The sequence below is a fragment of the Adiantum capillus-veneris genome, chromosome 11, assembly GCF_014529385.1.
Source record: "Adiantum capillus-veneris isolate H3 chromosome 11, ASM1452938v2, whole genome shotgun sequence".
NCBI classification, from domain to species: Eukaryota; Viridiplantae; Streptophyta; class Polypodiopsida; order Polypodiales; family Pteridaceae; genus Adiantum; species Adiantum capillus-veneris.
This window is the reverse complement of record NC_140941.1, coordinates 28,792,617-28,812,046: the sequence shown is the minus strand read 5'-3', so window position 1 is coordinate 28,812,046 and position 19,430 is coordinate 28,792,617. Positions and strand designations below refer to the sequence as shown.

Sequence of the window (19,430 nt, the reverse complement as noted above, 5' to 3'; positions counted from 1 at the left end):
GACATGCCGAAGTGGAAGAAGGATGCATTTGGTAAGGCAACCACATTTGCCTAACATTCACAGCAATGAATACAATACCAAAAACAAAGTCTTCCCATTTACAAGCTGAAAACTGAGCTGGTTAGAGTAGTCGGTAAGAAAAAGAGCAAATCGACAATGGGAGCATCTACAAACCGATGGACAAAACTCCTATTCATAAAGGTTCGTCATCTACATCCAAATCTCCATGACTATGTGTTGCTTGGACAACACAACTAGAATATATGGGGTAGGGCACGACTTCTGTTCCTTATAAGGAGACACAATGCCGACTCTACAACATACTTCTATATGGCACTTTTGTATGGCACGCACTATGTATGGTCTGTAGTTTGCGTCATTTTCTCATTGCATGACAAAAGGTTTAACTACTTACATGGTTTTCCGATAGCTTGACAAAACAATGTTCTTTGCTTTGCACACACAAACGAGACCTCTACACAATAACAAGGTCAGTAGTCCAAGTTAATTTTGGCATATCCTCACACTGCTATCTACTACATGTAAAGAAATTGTTCTTGATTTGCAATGAGACATCAATACTAAACCACATCAATATTAAGCCGTATCATCAAATTTCTTTGGCACGCCCTACAAGAGAGACTAGTTTAATATTACATATGGCAGTTTGTCCTATAGGGTAAAAAAACTCATTGGATGTTTGCAATGTCAAGTTTTACTGTACTACGCCCAACCACACCCTGAGCTCTTAGACTTTGCCTTGCGCTTGAGGTTGTCCGACTCCGCCCTCCATTCTGCACAGTGCACCTCTCCAGGAATTTTTTTTTTCCCTTTACAAGTATGCAGCATAGGGACAGGTAGAGCGCTGGAATAAATATGCATTGTTGATGTGTCATAATTGTGGCTTCTGATAGGGTGGTGCATACAAGGTTGCCTATGTATGTGTATGTGGATAGTCAAGTTAAACTGACATAGACTACAATTCTTGGTGTGCAATTTGGTGTGCTTTTGACAGTTTGGTTACACAGCTCACCCGATACATCAAAAAGTCATGCACAAAATTGGTACATCACACCCATTATGGTTCGTACGTGCAACCCCAAGCAAGCACTCTAATGTGAACACTATGAGGACTCTCATGAGTTTTCAGGACTACAAGGTTGCATACAAGGTTGCCTATTGATGTGTATGTGGATAGTCAAGTTAAATTGATATAGACTACAATTCTTGGTGTGCTTTTGAGAGTTTGGTTACACAGCTCACCCGATACATCAAAAAGTCATGCACAAAATTGGTACATCACACCCATTATGGTTTGTACGTGGAACCCCAAGCAAGCACTCCAATGTGAGCACTATGAGGATTCTCATGAGTTTTCTTGGACCCACTCTGATGACAACATTCCCTCCTTTAGAGCATCAATAGCATGGAGGCCTCTTTGTATTGTCTATACCCATTGTGTTCTAGTGCCATTTGCTATTTTGTTTGGTAGCTCACTCACCGGGACTGTGAGTAGTCTTGTGACAGGCCTACAATGTTACTGCCACCAGACTCGCAATTACAGTTGTCTTGGTTCACACTTGGCAGACACTCTCGTCTGGTGGACTAGATTGTGCTTGTCTAGTGGACTAGAAGCGCCTAGCAGGACATTAGGAATGGGGACACCGTGGCCTACCACCACCACTGCTAGAGATTGAGACTAGTAGATTTAGGTGAGTACCAATAGAGGCCAGAATTTGCATGTTGTGTCATATAGAGCCAAAGACAGAGTTACCACACATATGTCATTGTCTAGTGTAGTATGAGATACTTTCATTGTCTATTCAAAGAGGGTTTTGGACCACTGGCTAGAGTCATGAGACATCAGGACAGAGTGGCCTTGGGTTGTTTTTGCTAGAGCTGCACAGACATAGGGAGAGTCTCATGAGGAGATTCATTCACAGAGGGAAATCAATGATTTCTTTAGAGCAGAGACTGAGCAGTTAGATGAGCAAACTTCAAAGCAGACGTAAAAGTCCACCTATACCGGTGTAAGGTGCAGCGGAATGAATGTTTTAACTTTGCTCAAGATGAGTGGTCCGAACTGTGCTCAAGGTTCCTTTTGTTCTTATGGAAGGTAGAGCCTTCCGTTCTTAATGAGAGAGTGCAATGATCACAAACAAGTGAATGGACACTGTGCATGCAAGTGTATGAGACTGAGAGATAGAGAGAGAAGAGAATACGACACCAAAGATGTTGTAAAACCCTCCTCCGAAGGCCCCACTCTCGTCGATGAGAGTGGTCTACTATTGATTGCACAAACTGGTACAAACTGAATGCATGTGACTGATGCAAGTCTATGCTAATAGATGACGACGACGGGGATGGCGAGACTGATATAAGGGCTGAAATTTGATGCTTCCTATTTGCTGTCCAAAAACGCTAATGACTGAATTCTGTTCCTGATTCACTGCTGTCCCAAAAAATGCTGATGGCTGAAATCTGCAAATCTTTATCTGCTGAATTCTGACTTTATGTTGGTGACGATGTCGATGGCGACGATGCGGAAACTGACCTTGCGGCGAGGGACTGCTGCGGGAAGGTGAGATCTGCGAGGTTCGGGACTTGATCTGCAGTGTCTAAGGGCTGAAAACTGAAAACGCTGATGCTTCTTGGTGTTCTGTCGTGGTGAATCTGCAAAATGCTGGGGCTGATCTGCAAACCAAAAACGCTAGGGCTGAAAATGGTTCTGTTGTCGCCGGATGGCCTGCAACTGCAAAACGCTAGGTCTCTTGTTGAGTCTTTTGTCGCCAGGGATCTGCAAAAGCAAAAACGCTGGCTGATCTGGTCCAAAAACACTAGGTGGTTGCTGTGGAACAAAAACGCTAGGGCTTGGGGTTCTGCTGAGAAGTTGCTTGTTGAGCGAGTGCTCCTGCTACCTCTTCTGCCAATTAGTGTTAGTTTAGGTTTGCTTATATACAAACTTACTCAATTTGCCCTACCTACTTTTCAACAAAAGTCACTTAAAAATAATAAGTGAAAATGTCAAAAATAGGGAAAATAGGCTAAATGCATTGGAAAATTCCCCTGAAGGATTCTGATGGGAATGCTTATGATCATGCTGTGTGCAACCAGAGGATATGCATCTACACTAAGTGTCTGGACATGCACAGTCTGTGAACAGACTCACAAAAGTGCCAGATCACCTCTAAATCTAGATTGACTGGATTGATTGAACCCTTGTCGTGCTGTAGCTTGTCCACGGACACATAGGGTTGGATGTGTCACGTGACATCCCCTCCTTTTCAAAGTGAGATACTGGTACCGAACTGTATGGCGTCGAGGGAGATTGCCAATAGCATCCGGAATCCTGGAAGGGACTCTTCGTCGGCCCACTCTGATGTGTGGGTCGTGCGGTACTTGAACTTCATAAAGGTCTGCAAAGCTTGCTTCTTTGGGCCGCGCTGAAAGCGACACAAAATCTTCTAAGTCTCCTTTCTTGCTTCAACTTCGTCGGGAGTCATGCTTCTTTCTTCTTCAAGAATCTCTAGGGCTGAAAATTCTTGAAACCACTTCCAACATAAAAACATGAACATACCCATTCCATGTAAAGTGAGTGGAAAAAATCTTGTCTTCCTAAAAGACTGTGCATGCAATGTAGATGAACAAAGAGACGGAGTGCTAAACCGTTCACCACATGCACGCAAACAATGAGATCGAATTTTTCTCTAATGATCTAGAGCAATCAACTGTGGCAATTCACAACGGAAATACCCATGCTTGGTGCTCATACTTTCATGTGCTCTTTCTACAACTGTGTCATGCCAAGGAAGAGACATGGAATGTGATTTCCTTACATACATACTTTTCAGCTTTTCATGAAAAATCCGTATACATTCGTGCTCATTCATGAGTGAAACGTGCGCAACGTACAATATGTCATGCCTAGGAAAAGGGATCACACAAAGACGCTGACTAAAATACAGGAAACGATCACGAATGAAACACTCGTACAATGCATGCGTATCAATCATGCGAACATATAATACTTCCTGTGAGGGTTCTTTGGACCTAGGCTCGAGAGCCAAGATCGATTCGTCCTGAATGATCGAATCGTCCTATGGGGGTTCTTTGGACCTTGACTCGAAAGCCAAGATCGGTTCTTCGTGATTGACCGAATCTACAACAAGGTTAGCTTCGCATGAAAAAGCATCAACTAACACATCATCTTTGTGAACAATCACATCATCTTCATGCAACTCATCATGCTTGTGAGAAATCACATCTTGATCTTGCAAATTATCATGCTTATCATCATCATTTAAATCATCATGCTTATCATCGTCAATCGAATCATCATCATGCTCATCATTATCATTCAATTCATCATGCTTCTCATAATCATGAAAATCTTGTGTGTCATGATTGGGAGAAGAAGAGACTGAGAGAGTCTCCTTTCCCCAAATCTCTTGCATCTGTGCCTGAACTTGAGAATAGAGTCGCCAGAACTCTTTGTTTTGTCGGTCGCTCTGTTCTTGTATTGCTTTGTTCTCTGCTTGTCTTTCTGCGCGCTCACGATCCAATCTGGCTTGTCGTTCTTTGGCTTCAAAGCGTGCTTGCTCGCGCTCACGCGCTATGGCTGCCATTCTTTCTTGGTGTTCGCGCTCCATTTCTGCTTTTCTTTCTTCTCTTCTTGCTTCGCGTTCTAACATCCTTTCCATAAACATATGGTCCAAAGCCTCCATAGGAGTTAGTGCAATCCTTGATGTAGATGGGGAAGGGGGAGGGTCGGAAAAATCTCCTGGTGGGGAAAATTCTTCTTCACCTCTCTCATGCTCATTACCTCTAAGCGAAGTATCCATTCTGCTTCGAGTCATGACCATTCTGAAGTCGTGGGTTCTTGTGGTCTTGGGTTCTTAAGTTCACGAGGAACTTGGGTTCTTGCGGGTCTTGGGTTCTTGAGGGTCTTGAGGTTCTTGAGGGTCTTGAGGTTCTTGAGGTTTTCTTTCGCTTGCAAACCGTGTTTGAGAAGCATCTTCTCTTCACCCGAGTTCTTCTCTTTTCTACGGGCGCACCCCTTGGCGGCCTTGCACTCACACCAAGGTTGCTTTTTCCCACCTCACGTTGATTGGCCGGCCGCTAAGTGCACGGTCCGCTCTCAATGAGTGAAAAGAGACACAAGGGGAGGCTAAACATAGAATAAAACACCAGAGACGTTGTAAAACCCTCCTCTGAAGGCTCCACTCTCGTCGGTGAGAGTGGTCTACTATTGATTGCACAAACTAGTACAAATTGAATGCATGTGACTGATGCAAGTGTAGGCTAATGGACGACGACGACGGGGATGGCGAGACCGATCTAAGGGCTGAAATTTGATGCTTCCTATCTGTTGTCCAAAAACGCTGATGGCTGAATTTTGTCCCTGATTCGCTGTTGTCCCAAAAAACGCTGATGGCTCAAATCTGCAAATCTTTATCTGCTGAATTCTGACTTTATGTCGGTGACAATGTCGATGGAGACGATGCGACGACGACGCGCTGAAAACGCAGATGCTGAAATCTTCGTTTTCTGGGCTGAAACTGTAAACCTTGCGGAAACTGACCGTGCGGCGAGGAACTGCTACGGGAAGGTGAAATCTGCGAGGTTCGGGACTTGATCTGCGGTGTCTAAGGGCCGAAAACTGAAAACGCTGATGCTTCTTGGTGTTCTGTCGCGGTGAATCTGCAAAACGCTGGGGCTGATCTGCAAATAAAAAACGCTAGGGCTGAAAATGGTTCTGTTGTCGCCGGATGGCCTGCAACTGCAAAACGCTAGGTCTCTTGTTGAGTCTTCTGTCGCCAGGGATCTGCAAAAGCAAAAACGCTGGCTGATCTGGTCCAAAAACACTAGGTGGTTGCTGTGGAGCAAAAACTCTAGGGCTTGGGGTTCTGCTGAGAAGTTGCCTATTGAGCGAGTGCTCCTGCTACCTCTTTTGCCAATTGGTGCTAGTCTAGGTTTGCTTATATACAAACTTACTCAATTTGCCCTACCTACTTTCCAACAAAAGTCACTTAAAAATAATAAGTGAAAAATGTCAAAAATAGGGAAGATAGGCTAAATGCACTGGAAAATTCCCCTGAAGGATTCTGATGGGAATGCTTATGATCATGTTGTGTACAACTAGAGGATGCATCTACACTAAGTGTCTGGACATGCATGGTCTGCGAACAGACTCACAAAAGTGCCAGATCACTTCTAAATCTAGACTGACTGGACTGACTTAACCCTTGTCGTGCTGTAGCTTGTCCACGGACACATAGGGTTGGATGTGTCACGTGACAACCAAATGTATATTGACTGACATATATATTGAGCTTGGGAGAGCTAGATGCCCACGCCTACGAGGGCCACCATGACATCGACGGAAGCTCCATTAGAGGATCAAGACTACTCTAGCACGGCATGGGAGACATCCAGTACGACTATTTACCGGCGCGGACATTGACTATATTTTTCAACGACCGATGCAGTACATCCTCGGACAGCACCCGATGCCGGACATCCTCGGACACTGTTGTTCATTTAGCTTTTGTTTTACTTCATTTTATTTTGTACCCAAGCATTGTATTAGATCGACGAGAATTATATCAGTTTGGTCTCACAAGTCATTTTGGCCTTTTGAATATGCTTAATATAACTTCTCATTTATGCTGCCACCTTTCAACTCCTTGAAAGATTGAACCACAAGTGACAAACTGTTCAACACAATTCTCCCATTTCCCAGCTTGACAATGCCTATTTTTCGTTTTTCCTCAAGATGTCTTTTATAAATGGACTGTCTAAGTTCTGTTCATCAGACCAGAAACAGCCTAGACTGGAATTCAATTGAGTTCTGTAGCTCTTCGCTCGAGTTTAGGAAGCTATTTCAACTTTTTTCTCCTGATGAGATGGCATCAGACATGGATGTGATTTCATATTTGTCTCATAGGCCAATTGGTCTTTTATAGGAGTACATAGATCTCTCTTCCTTCCTTTCTTTCTTTCTAGCTGTTTCATTTTGTGAGTTTCTAAAATGTGAAGGAAAGGTTATGGCAGCACAAGTCCTTGTAGCGAAGTCTTATGTTTTTTTGTGTTGACCAGAAAACAGTCATGCTACAAAGGAACCGGGAATTCTTTTGAAACTCCTTGGACCTGGTGGAGAGTGTGAAGGCTACTTACTACAATTTGTTGGTCACTCACTGGGTGGTTCAATTGCGGCCCTTGCAGCATTAAGGGTATTAAATTTCTTCAGTCTTAATACGCTAGATGTTATAGACACAATTTAATTAGAGGTTTTTCTACCGCCAGTTCTATGCACGCTATCCTCAAGTTCATGCGTATGGATATGGTGTCTTGCCTTGTGTAGATGCTTCGGTTGCAGATGCATGCTCTGATTTCGTAACAAGGTGTGTAAGTTTGATTTTGGCAACGAGCTAAAAATCGACAAAACATAAAATGAATTAAGTTAATCATGTATAACATCAGTTAGTTTTTGGGCTGCATTTTAATAGTTTTTCATCGTGGGGCTCTTTGACATTCAGGGCACTAAATATGAATACTACATATTTGTAGCTTTAGTAACAAAGATGTTCAGTGATCTCCATCTTGCATTTGCAGCATTGTATACAATGATGAGTTTTCTTCAAGACTGTCTATCTCCTCTATCAAACGGTTACGTATTGCTGCTGTCAACGCCTTGGCCTCGGAGCCTAGCTTGGATTTGGGAACTGTAACAAAATTGGTACGGCGGATTCTTGGACCACAACAACCTGTCATACTCCCTGACAACACTCAAGCAGTTATCAAGGATGTTACTGTTGTGAATCCACTCAGCAAACACAAGGGCAGGCGATTCAGCTTAAGATTAAGAGGTGGCATTTACCTTTGCTCCCATTTATGCCACTGCATGGTTCATATGTCAAGCAATAGCTCTCCAAGAAGTCTTCTCTTTGACTTGCCACAATGTAGGCCCCAGCTTTCTCATTCTTTGAAGGTTGTTTCAAAAGGACTGAATGGGCATGGCAAACAAGCTTCTACAGATTTATTAAATTATGTGGAGAGCTTTGTGTTCATTGGAGATGGTGAAAGGCGTATGCCAGTGTCATCTTTAACAGTTGATCATGAGTTACTTGATAAAGAGAATGTCCTTTGTGTGAATGCAGGCAGAGATGAGAACAATGATGATGAGGAGTCAGAGGTTTTATTTAGAGATAATATTGAAGAGCATAGAGATCCTTGTACTTCACATTCTGTGGTTGAGGATGATGTGAAACACTCAACTGGGGATATATGTTCTATCATTGAGAGTGGACAAATAGGGGAGGCTCCACTTCATCGTGAGAGTAATGCCATGGCTCAAACATTGTGTGCATGCCATTTTGGAGAGCACGATGATTACTGTGAGATATTTATGCCAGGGTTAATTGTACATATAGTTCCAGAAAGTCAATCAAGAAGTTCGCCTTCGTGGGATTTCTGGGGCAAGAAAGTGCAGCAGGGCCACCAGCACCGTGCTTTTATCAAGGACAGAACAGACTTTCAGAATCTCGTTATTTCTACGTCTATGTTTCTGGATCATATGCCATGGAGGTTAGTCTTCTATCCCTCTCAATATGCAAGTATACATCTTTCCATGAGAGAGACACATAGAGAGGACGTTTGAATGATATCCTGTGTCTTTTGGACTATGGATGTACTTGTAAATAGGCAATATTTAGTCTTTTAGCTGTAGGTTGGTTTTTCTATTTCCTTAAATGAGATGCACTGTTTTGGTCTCTCAGTCCACATTGGCTGCTTTGAGAGGTTTAAGTCTCTCTCTGGCATCAGCACCAATGTACGCAACCTGTCCATACTAAATCCATGTGGCTCAAACGAAGATGATATCTGTGCAAACCAACGTGAAGTATCTCGCTCACTGGCAAGTTGTTGCGATGACATGTGGTGCACTCATGTCAGCTCTGATAATCTCATGTGGCAATGAGGCTTTCACCCGGATCAGCCTGGAGATTATGGATACAAGTTCAATGGATCTCCATCCATCATATGTGCGCCCTGATCTACTTTGATGATCCAGGCCCTCATATCTACACTCCACGGTAGAAGTGACCAAAGTGTCAAATAGCCACAACTTAGTGTGTGGCTCCTAAAACTGCATCTGTCAATATATCCTCTGACCATACGTAGAAATAGGTGCTGATCTCCTGACCCATTGTGTTGTAGTATTGAATACCATAACCTTGGTTTTACCAAAACTGACGAAGAGGCATAACCATTTGACACATCTAAATGTCTCAACATACCCTCCAGAGAATCTGAAACAAGCACAATATCATCGGCTAAAGAAATAGAGGTATCCATGTACCTGACAACTGTGCCCATGTATTCCCTAGAGCCTCAATATAGTCAGAAATCTAGGTTGATACAGCGGCTACATGACTTGGGAGTTCCACACGAGCTTGTATAGGGTATCGTGGCATTGTATGAGATAGTTATAGGGAGAGTACGGACAGTAGAGGATCTTTAGACCCTATTTACTCTACTATTGGGGTGAAACAAGGATGCCCACTTTCTCCGACTTTGTTTGGACTGTATATTGATGGGATCTCCGGACTGTCTCAAAGGCTTTGCAGAAATCCACAAAGCTACAATAAATCCTCCTCCCATGTGCTCTACCCTCTTAAATGATCGCTCTAAGCGTGAAGATATGATCAAGTGTAAAGAATTCCCTCCTGAATCCAGCTTGCCTTCAAGATTGTACACACCTCTCTCTGCCCATCTACTCATGCTCAAGTTGTGAGGATTCTAAGTATTAATCCTCTATTAAGTACTTAAACTCATGATTAAGACTTAAGAAACTGAACTGAACTCAAAGAAAGACTTAAGAAGACTCTGTGTTTGATTGATTGATTGTGTGATACAAGGGCTCCTTCTATAGGAGACGAATAGACACAAATGAAAAGACACGTCTCTTGGTGAAGAGACATGACTTTAGACGTAAAGACATCGTTTCGGCGAAGAGCTGCAACCATTGGGCGAAGAGTCGCACCCGTAGAGCGAAGGGGTGTGACCAGTTGTCGAAGGAGTGTGGCTCTTGGCGAAGAGGCATGTCCTTTGAGCGAAGAGTCGCAACCATCCAAGCGTAGGGGTCCTCCTTGGCATGGCACTTCGCGTATCTGCATCAACGAGTAAGTATTGTAATGTAGTTAAGTCACAAACGTGACATTCCCTCCCTCTTAAAATAAAACTCAGGGTAGTTGTAGAAACTCCGTGAGGAGGAAATGTATTATTGTTGTGCTTCTGCATCCAAAGCTCTTTTTGTTAATTCCCACCTCATGGCACTGTTATTGATCATGACTATTTTGCCAAACTGAAAACTGATCATATCTGCAACTTGTCTTATCTTTTTCAAAAGTATCAGTATCACATCTGCAACTTGATTAGTGCTTTTGTCAAAGTCATTTGTAACTTCGAGCTTTGTCCAATAAAAGATTGAATCTGTATCTGCTTCGAGTGAAATTGGTAAACTGACTTGCGTTTTCTGTTGAGTGATGACCACTGGTTGGAAATTTGTAAGGTATTCCATTGGTTTGTTTGGAACAGTAAAATCCTCATGAAGGGATGTTGTAGACTGAGACATAGTAGTGTTTGGAGGTACTTCCATCTGTAAAGGTTTATCTGTGAAACAAGTTGTGTCCAAATATTCAATTGCAGCGACTGAAGTCGTGCTGCAAGATTTTGTATCCGTTTTATCCATTGTATCATTGAAGGTAAGAATTGGTATCTTCAAGTTTGAAGAATTATCATTCACCACAGCATCAGTTATCTCATCAGAAACAAAGACTTCATTCTGCAAGGGCGGTGATGAGGCTTTTGTTTTTGCCTAGACCACAACCAAAGAAGTTGTGTGCGTTTGGGATGCCACACATGAACTAAAATCTCTTGAATCTTCAGCTTTATCAGCGGGTATTAAGGCTTCCAGAGTGAGAGGAGCATGGCATGGCTCGCAAGGGGGAACTTGTCCAGCGTTGCGGCGTTCACGACCGAGTACTTGACTAGGGTCGGAAATATGTGCCACTATGTGAGCCCACTTCGAAGAGGTTGAATGCTCTTCAAGGGGAGATCTTCTGCAAGCTTCATGTTGCTGCTTTTGCCGATGATCATTTTGAGGTTGAGGCTTGTTATAACAGTCATGCTGCAAAGAATGTTGCTTCTGAGCATGTTGTTGCTGAAGCAAAGTGAGTTTGTGTTGGGTTGTCTCTGAAGAAACCATAGTTACAGGGGACGGGGGGGACGGGCCCTAGGGCCGGGAACGGCCGTAACCGGGCCGGGAACGGTTGGGAACGCCGAGGGACGGACGGAAAACGGGCCGGATGGGCGGGTCGCAGGATGGACGGACCGGGGTCGGACCGGAACAGATTCAAAAATATGCTTGTTTTTGACCGTTTGCAACGGCTCTATGCAGCCCCAACTGCCATATTTTTGGAGCCTTGGCCCTGGGGAGGCTATAAAAGGCTCCCTTGGGCCTCTTAATACTCATAGTCTCAATGCTCAATGCTCATTCCATTTCGGAATTTCCCTCAAGCTCAAGGCTCAAGCTCATTCCATTTCCCTCAAGCTCAAGGCTCAAGTTTGAACTTTGAAGCTCTCCTCTCTCTCTTCTACCCACTTTGAAGCTCTCCTCTACTCTCTCTCCACACAAGCTCTCCTCTTACTCTTCTAACTTCTAAGCTCTACTCTCTTGAGTCTCTAACCATCATGTCATCTCAAGCCAACTCCACTTCTCAAGCCACTTCTTCTCGGAGGAGGCCCGCCGTGCAAACGTGGTCGTGGTGGGATGAAGTCGACTTTAGCTCGCGTGGCAAAGGTGGCGGTGCAAGACCATGGACGTGCAAGCTATGTCCATACAAGAGATCGGGTGGTTCAAACAAAGTGCGAGCCCATCTTCTTCATGAACCCGGTCACGAGGTGAAGTTTTGCCCTCATGTAGCTCCCGAGAAGAGTTTGGATCTTCTTGAGAAGCTCACGGTGTATGAGGTTGCGGAAGCGGCCAAGAGGGGCCGTTTTGTTGCCGTTGATCCCTCCGCCACGGCGACTCCGCGAGAGCAAAGGGAAGCCAACCTTGACGACATCGCTCGAACCTTCAAGAGCCATGGATATACACCGTCCTCTTCCGTTCCGCATCGCCAAACCACTCTCAACGAAAATTGGAATCCTAAATTGAAGGAAGAGGTGGATAGGTCGGTTGCCCGATTCTTCTTCCACGACCACATTGCCTTCCATGCTTCGCGGTGAGTTTCCCTTGGCATATGCACATTGCAATCTTCCATTTTGTATTCATAATGGGTTATAACTTCTCGACTCTCGACTCTCCATACTAACACAACATGCTCTATTTTGTGTGGATAGGTCTCCATACTTTCGAACCATGGTTACGAAAATAGGGGAATATGGCTTCTCTTATGTGCCACCTTCATCGGAGAGGCTTCGCACCACCCTCCTTGACAAAGAGAAGCTTGCCGTGGAGCAAGCGGCCCAAGCAACAAAGGATTTGTGGGAGACCAATGGCGTCTCTCTTCTTGTAGATGGATGGAGCGACACCCGCAAGCGGTCCATCCACGGGGTGGTGGCCTACTCTCGGGGGGAGATGTACTTTGTGGAGTCAAATGATGCATCCGATAGTGGCAAGGCCGCCGAGATGCTTGCTGCGGAGTGGACAAGCACCATAGAGATCACCGGCCCGGAGAATGTCCTTTGTATGGTTGTAGATGGAGAGGCGTCAAATAGGGCAGCCGGAGCTATCATTGAAGGCATGTATCCCAGCATCCATGTCACATTTTGCATGGCACATTGCCTCAATAACCTCCTCAAGGACATAGGGAACTTGTCATGGATTTCACCCACCATTGGTGACGCCTCTCGAATTGTCTCCTTTGTGCTCAACCATCAAAAAGCGCGCCATGAATTCTCAAAGAGGAGCCACTTGTCCTTGCTCAAATATTCAGAGACAAGATTTGCATTTAATTGGCTTATGCTAGGCCGCTTGTCTACATGTGGCGGAGCCTTAAGGGGCCTCTTTCTCAGTGATGAGTTCCAGGCCATGCCGGAGTCTACATCAGCAGTAGGATTGAAATGCCGAGAATGGGCCGACGACGCCGCTTGGTGGGAGGAGGTGAAGACTCTTGACGCCATGGTCAAGCCTATTCTACACCTACTTCGAGTGGTGGATGGCTTGCAGCCATGCGTTGGCAAAGTCTATGAAGCCATGGATCGGATGATAGAGGCACTTGAGAAGCTTGTGCCTGACCTTGTTCAGTATGCGGAGATTCATGGCTTGTGTGAGTCGAGGTGGAATGGATACTACTCTCCACTTCATGCGGCAGCTTATGTGCTTGACCCTGAGTTTCAAGGAAGGCGTCAAGAGACCGACAAGGAGGTGAGCAAAGGATGGCGGCTTGCATTGGAGCGCCTTGAGCCTAGCAGTGACATTAGGCGCAAGATTAGAGACGAGCTACTCAACTACAGGCAAAAGAAGGGTTCCTATGGATGTGTAGATGCACAGCTTGATCGCAACAAGATTGGCTCGGTTTTGTGGTGGGAGGACTATGGAGGAGATGGCCCACATTTGCAGCGCTTGGCTGTTCGTGTCCTTAGCCAAGCATGTACCACTAGTTGCTTGGAGCAACTATGGAGTGTGTACAGCCACATTGCCTCTAAGAAGAGGAATCGCCTTGGGGTTCAGAGGGCCAATGATTTGGTGTTTGTGAGTGCTAACTTGCGCATGCTTGCCAAGAGCGTCACACACAAGGCAGATCCTTTCACTGAGTGGGAGATGGCACAAGAGAATCCATCTATGGCCGATACTCTTTTGGAGGAGCTAGAGAAGGATTTCGAGCCTCAATGCGAGCCTCCCGAGCCCTCACACGTCGCTGACGATCTCGACTACGACGACGATGTGGAGATTCAGCAGGCGAGCACTTCTTGAGTTTGATGATCATTGATCACTCGACTCTCGAGTCTAGACTCTTGAGTCTACGACTCTACCTACTACATAGCCCTTTGTACTTTTTGTTATCCTTGAGGCCTCAGGCTTGTCCTAAGTCCTTTAGGCTTGTTGACTCTTGAGCCCTTGTGGCATGCACTTCTCATTTTGTATCCATCGATCATCGATGTTTTATTAGCACATTTCAGCCTATATGACTCGTGTTCTTTGGTCTATTTAGTGTAAATTTATGGTCAAAGTGATGCTCTATGTGTGTGGCATGTGTGTAGGTCAAAAAATGCCAAAAAAACTCTTTTTTTTTTTTTGCCGTTCCGACCCCCGTCCTTGTTTCCTGACTTTTGCCGTCTCGACCCCGTTCCCGACCCCATTCCCGACCCCGACCCGCCGTCCCATGTAACTATGGAAGAAACATGCTGAGGGTGAGACATAGATTGCTAAGAAACCGTCGAAAACTGTCTGATACCAAAAGGTTGTTGCAATTGTTGCCGGAGAGCCTCCAATTTCATTGTAAGTGAGGAGATGTCTTGTTCCAAGGCGGCTACCCGATGCTTCCACAATGAGAGGTGAGAGTCCATACTCGAGCATGAACCGTTAATGAAAAGAAAGGCTTTGCTCGGACGCTAATGAAAGGGGTTTCTTCTTGTTGAGGGGAATGAAAACTGCTCACCACAGAGGGGGCTGAAAAAGCATGTAGTACTCAAGCATTAGAAAGGGAGATTGATAACCATCACTCCTGGGAGGTAAAAGTGGCGAAGAAGAAGATCATTCGGTGCTGAAAATTGAAGTATTTTGCTGCTGTAATTTCTGGACAGCCATGCAAATCCGCCTTCGAGAGCACACCGCGAGCCCACATCACGCGCAAGGGGGGGGGGGGGGGGGGGGGGGGGCTGGCTGGTGATGAGGCGCACCCAAGGAAGGGAAGGGGGGTTGGTTTCAGGTGCGCAATCGAAGAGGGGAGGGGCTGATATGCTCGCGCGTCAAAGAGGGGGGCTGAAAAAAAAAAAATTATTTATTTTTTTCCGTTTTTTGAGGTAGGAGAGGGTGCCCAATGGTTAGGTTTAAAAAAAAGTCCAGGGTCACTTTTTTTAAAAGAAAAAGGTCATTTCCATGTGAAAGGGCATGTTTTAAAAGTTGTGTCCTTTCGAAGGGATGCATCACTTGGAGAGGCTCCGAGAGGGTAAAAGGGACATGGGGGGGCTAGTTTGAGTACCTCCACGCGTCACACGGGACAGGGCACCGCCATCAATGCCATGTTGAACCTCCGAGACTTTAAGAGAGCATCTTGCATTACACTAGTGTTGCCCGAAAGTGGTAATTTAACACATGTGCGGGGGGAAAAGAGGGAAAAATCTTGGGGATTTCATTCGTTCTCCTTCTTCCATACAACTCCGGGAAGGGGTGGGGAGAGGGTAGCGGCGAGGGTGAGAGGCTCACAACCTTCGGGTCACGGGAAAAAATTTGCTCTGATACCACTGTGAGGATTCTAAGTATTAATCCTCTATTTAAGTACTTAAACTCATGATTAAACTTAAGAAACTGAACTGAACTCAAAGAAAGACTTAAGAAGACTGTGTTTGATTGATTGATTGTGTGATACAAGGGCTCCTTCTATAGGAGACGAATAGACACAAATGAAAAGACACGTCTCTTGGTGAAGAGACATGACTTTAGACGTAAAGACATCCTTTCGGCGAAGAGTTGCAACCATTGGGCGAAGAGTCGCACCCGTAGAGCGAAGGGGTGTGACCAGTTGTCGAAGGAGTGTGGCTCTTGGCGAAGAGGCATGTCCTTTGAGCGAAGAGTCGCAACCATCCAAGCGTAGGGGTCCTCCTTGGCATGGCACTTCGCGTATCTGCATCAACGAGTAAGTATTGTAATGTAGTTAAGTCACAAACGTGACACAAGTATAGATGCATATAGCTTGTCAAATGAGTGGCCAATCATGATGGTGTGATAATTAGTGGCAGTGTTGGATCTCTAGACTGGAGTAGTGGGGACAATCCTAGACGTACTCCAAGTCTCAGGAAACCCCTCACACATGGCCCTGTTGAACATGAAGACCAACAAACCAGCAATATGATCTCTAGCATGTATGAGAGAGAGAGAGAGAGAGAGAGAGAGAGTGCGAAGGTTATTCAAGAAGAGGGTGATGTTTGCGTCTTTTATGAGCTCTTCTCTGATTCTAGACTGTTTTCATTTTGACAGGTGTCAATTTGCGTTAAACCATGTACTGGAGGCCGAAAATGACACCTTAAATGAAATCGATGGCTGCACAGATTCCCTAGTATAGAATTAATATGTTGCTATGACTTCATTCACAACTATGGATCTACACCATATGCTATGTACTGGAGGCCGAAAATGCCACCTTAAATGAAATCGATGGCTGCACAGATTCCCTATTATAGAATTAATATGTTGTTATGACTTCATTCACAACTATGGATCTACACCATATGCTATGTAGGTCCAAAACAGAGTAGAAAGAGAGCTTCAATCTGTGAAAGACAAAATCCGAAGCGGTGAACTCGGCAAAGAATGTTGCAGGAGCCTCGTGGGACAAGCTCAATTCATCAAAGCTCTAGCTAGCTGGGTGTGGAAGAGAAGATTTGTGTCTACGGGTTGATTCATCTCTCGGCATAGTGGGGAGGGTCGCTTCTCAAGCACGAAGAGACAATTCCTGCCTGATTTTTTCTCCTTTTCGAATGAGTGAAATGTAGACAACTTTGTGAACATTATCTTAGAACCGCTGCATTTTGTTTGTAATACCTGCCAAAGACAACTGAGATAATGTACACCCACCAACAGAGGATACCCTCCTTGCACTGAGTCGAAATCGAATATAGCTAGGAGCTTTAAAATACTATTGGAGTGTCTTTCTCTATTTCATCTTTCTCATATTTTCATTTAACATTACAGCATTGTATCAGAGCTTGGTTGGTGGTTCTAGAAAGTGCATAACTATGGCCAAAATGGGTTTTGGTGTCTTTGTTCCATGAGCTTGAATTTGAATCCCAACAATCTTTGTTCCATAAGGATGCTGTTGGGCAGTTATAAGGCTGTTACTGCCAACTGCCCATGAAGGCTGTGGTTGCTTTTGTGTGGATTGAAGAATTGGCGATGGAATACATGCCGAGAGCTAGATGTTAACACATGAAGCCCAGTGCTTTTGGACGCTGAGAGAAGTTGACTGGAGAGGGTTTGAGCCCTATGTTGATCAAGGTGGTTCATTGTAGGCACATGCTTCACTCAAAGTCTGGCATTCATTTCCCAACTATGCCTTGAGCTTCACAACTATGCCAAATTCGGCATAGTTACAAAGGGTAGGCTTAGTAAGTCATTTAATGCTCCTTTTTATGTGTAACCAAGAATGAGGCTTAGTTATTTGTTCAAATAACTGATAACTAAGCCTCGCGTAACCATTGCCTAAGTTCTTTGGTTACGCCTAAGTTCTTGTGCCTCCTAGGCGTTGCGACACAAGCGAGGCAAGAAGAAATTCTTGGTCAGGCGGACAGCTGACCAGTGTTCGGGAAAAGTGTATCTCAGCTTATATAAGTTTCGTGCAGGGGGTAGCACCCTCGCCATGCTTGCTTCATTTAACTGGTTCAGACGACCTGGGTAGCAGTTTGCAGGTTTTCACCTACCTCCGCTACCATCGTGTTCATAACGGACGGCGGCAAGGTAAGGTGAGGGAAATGCAGCCTGCCTCCTGTGCAGACAAAGTGCATGGCAATAGAGGGCAAGAAAAAGAAATGTGTATGGGTAAGAAAATGATTTTTCCCGAACATTGCAGTTGACCCACAAAGCAGCTGTCTTCTCATGCCAAGAAATCCTTAGTGATGATGGATTGGTTAAATATCAGACTTTTGTCACCTCCTTACTTCTTATCTTACCACATACTAAAGGAGGTTGAACGTCCTAAAAATATCTACGTTTGACACTTGGCACTCCAAAAAATAATAAGAACTGCCTCTTATTAGCCTGCGCACATGCAAGCCGTCGGCAGTCGCCTTCTGATGGAAAAGCATAGTGAGCCCATCAGAGGCCCACCACGCCAATGTACCGCTTCTTCACCTCCGGCAACCGGCATGGCATTAGGTCTGCCTTCATGTTCAGCGCCAGTCGTTTGAGTGGCGGGAGCACTTTTGATTGATCCGGGAACTCTGCACGCTGCTGACAGTCTCTCTCTTCACTTCTCTAACTAAAACGGCAGGCGTCACAAGGCATGTGCGCGTTCCCCGGCCGATTGGCACTCGATCACCCTCACCGCACCTCTCTTCGTTGCTGGTGCATGTGGGTGAATTCTCTCTCTTGCTCCCGTTCTCCGGCGGTAGGATGGGTGTCACATTGAAATTTTGAATTCTGTAATGGGTCAAACTTCCAACGAGCTATAACTTTCTTTTATTTATTTGTTTAAAAAGACCTTTCATACTCTTTTGACAAAATTCATCTTGTGATTAAACTATTAGCCATTGAAGCCTTTTTTACAATGACTAATTTCTCGGTCTTGTATCTAACTGGCCAACGTCTAGTGGCTTAGCCGTTATTTCTCCGCTTAATAGAGAGTGATACCTTCCATAAATGACCAATTGGAAAGTTTATAGACAAGCCCAAACCCGAGTAAAGGACTGTTGAAGGGTTTGGAGTGAGCCACTTGGCCTTTTGTCACATCGTTGATCAATACTGGATCTGACATGCAGCCCATGCTTCGAAGGCAACTGTATTCGATGTAAAAGGCTTTCGATTTGACTGTCATGCGAATCAATCACCTTGCTTCATGCAGGTTGGCGTAGGTAGCAGGCTGTGCGTTTTTTTTTCCAATGACAGATTTGCAAAAGGAGCTTGAGCATAAGGCTAAGTGGAGAGAAGAGGAACAACATCGAAGCAATGGTGATCGTAGGTGCGATAGAAGAAATGAACACGACAATTGACACGATGACAGAAGCCGCATAAGAGATTGCAATAGGCGTGATCAACAATGCCACTCGTTGAAGAACCAAGAGAAGTGGCTACATTGTTGTTACCACTTTTCCTCTGAGTAGCAATAAAAGCATGTTCAACTGCACGCTGTTTAACCCTGTTTTTTCTTGAAAGTGACTCTTGCAACAACAATGTGCATAATGCATCAAACTTGACAACTTCCAATTTCCTTGTGTCATAAGTCTCCAAGTAGTAGTAAAAGTCTGGTAAGAATCTGACAAAGCATCAAGAACAATCTGAACAAGGGAACAATCAGAAATGACTTCATGGCATAAATAAATTGCTCATTAATATCCTCGTTATCAGCAAGGAAAGTGTCCATTTCATATTCCTCATGCATAATCTTCGACTCTAGCTCTTTACGTAGCAATGCAATTTTAGCCTCATTGCGACTTACATAAAGACAAGCCAAAATATCTTTAGCCTATTCTGTAGATTTAGCTGAATGAATGTA

At 44.7% G+C, this 19,430-nt stretch overlaps 1 protein-coding gene across 2 annotated transcripts in view; it reads left to right on the top strand.

The window, feature by feature from the left end:
- Positions 1-16,920, top strand: part of LOC147447045 (uncharacterized) — a 51,223-nt gene extending 34,303 nt beyond the window's left edge. Inside the window, exons 2-6 of one of the 2 annotated variants that reach the window (XM_086522946.1) lie at positions 7,099-7,232; positions 7,306-7,403; positions 7,615-7,868; positions 8,160-8,586; positions 16,202-16,920. In XM_086522946.1, the coding sequence (XP_086379072.1) occupies positions 7,099-7,232; positions 7,306-7,403; positions 7,615-7,868; positions 8,160-8,586; positions 16,202-16,286 (998 nt within the window). In that variant the 3' untranslated portion in view covers positions 16,287-16,920. Of the gene's footprint in view, positions 1-7,098; positions 7,233-7,305; positions 7,404-7,614; positions 8,587-16,201 lie in introns of both variants that reach the window. The other variant, XM_086522945.1, reaches the window with a different exon arrangement.
- The last annotated feature ends 2,510 nt before the right edge of the window (positions 16,921-19,430 follow it).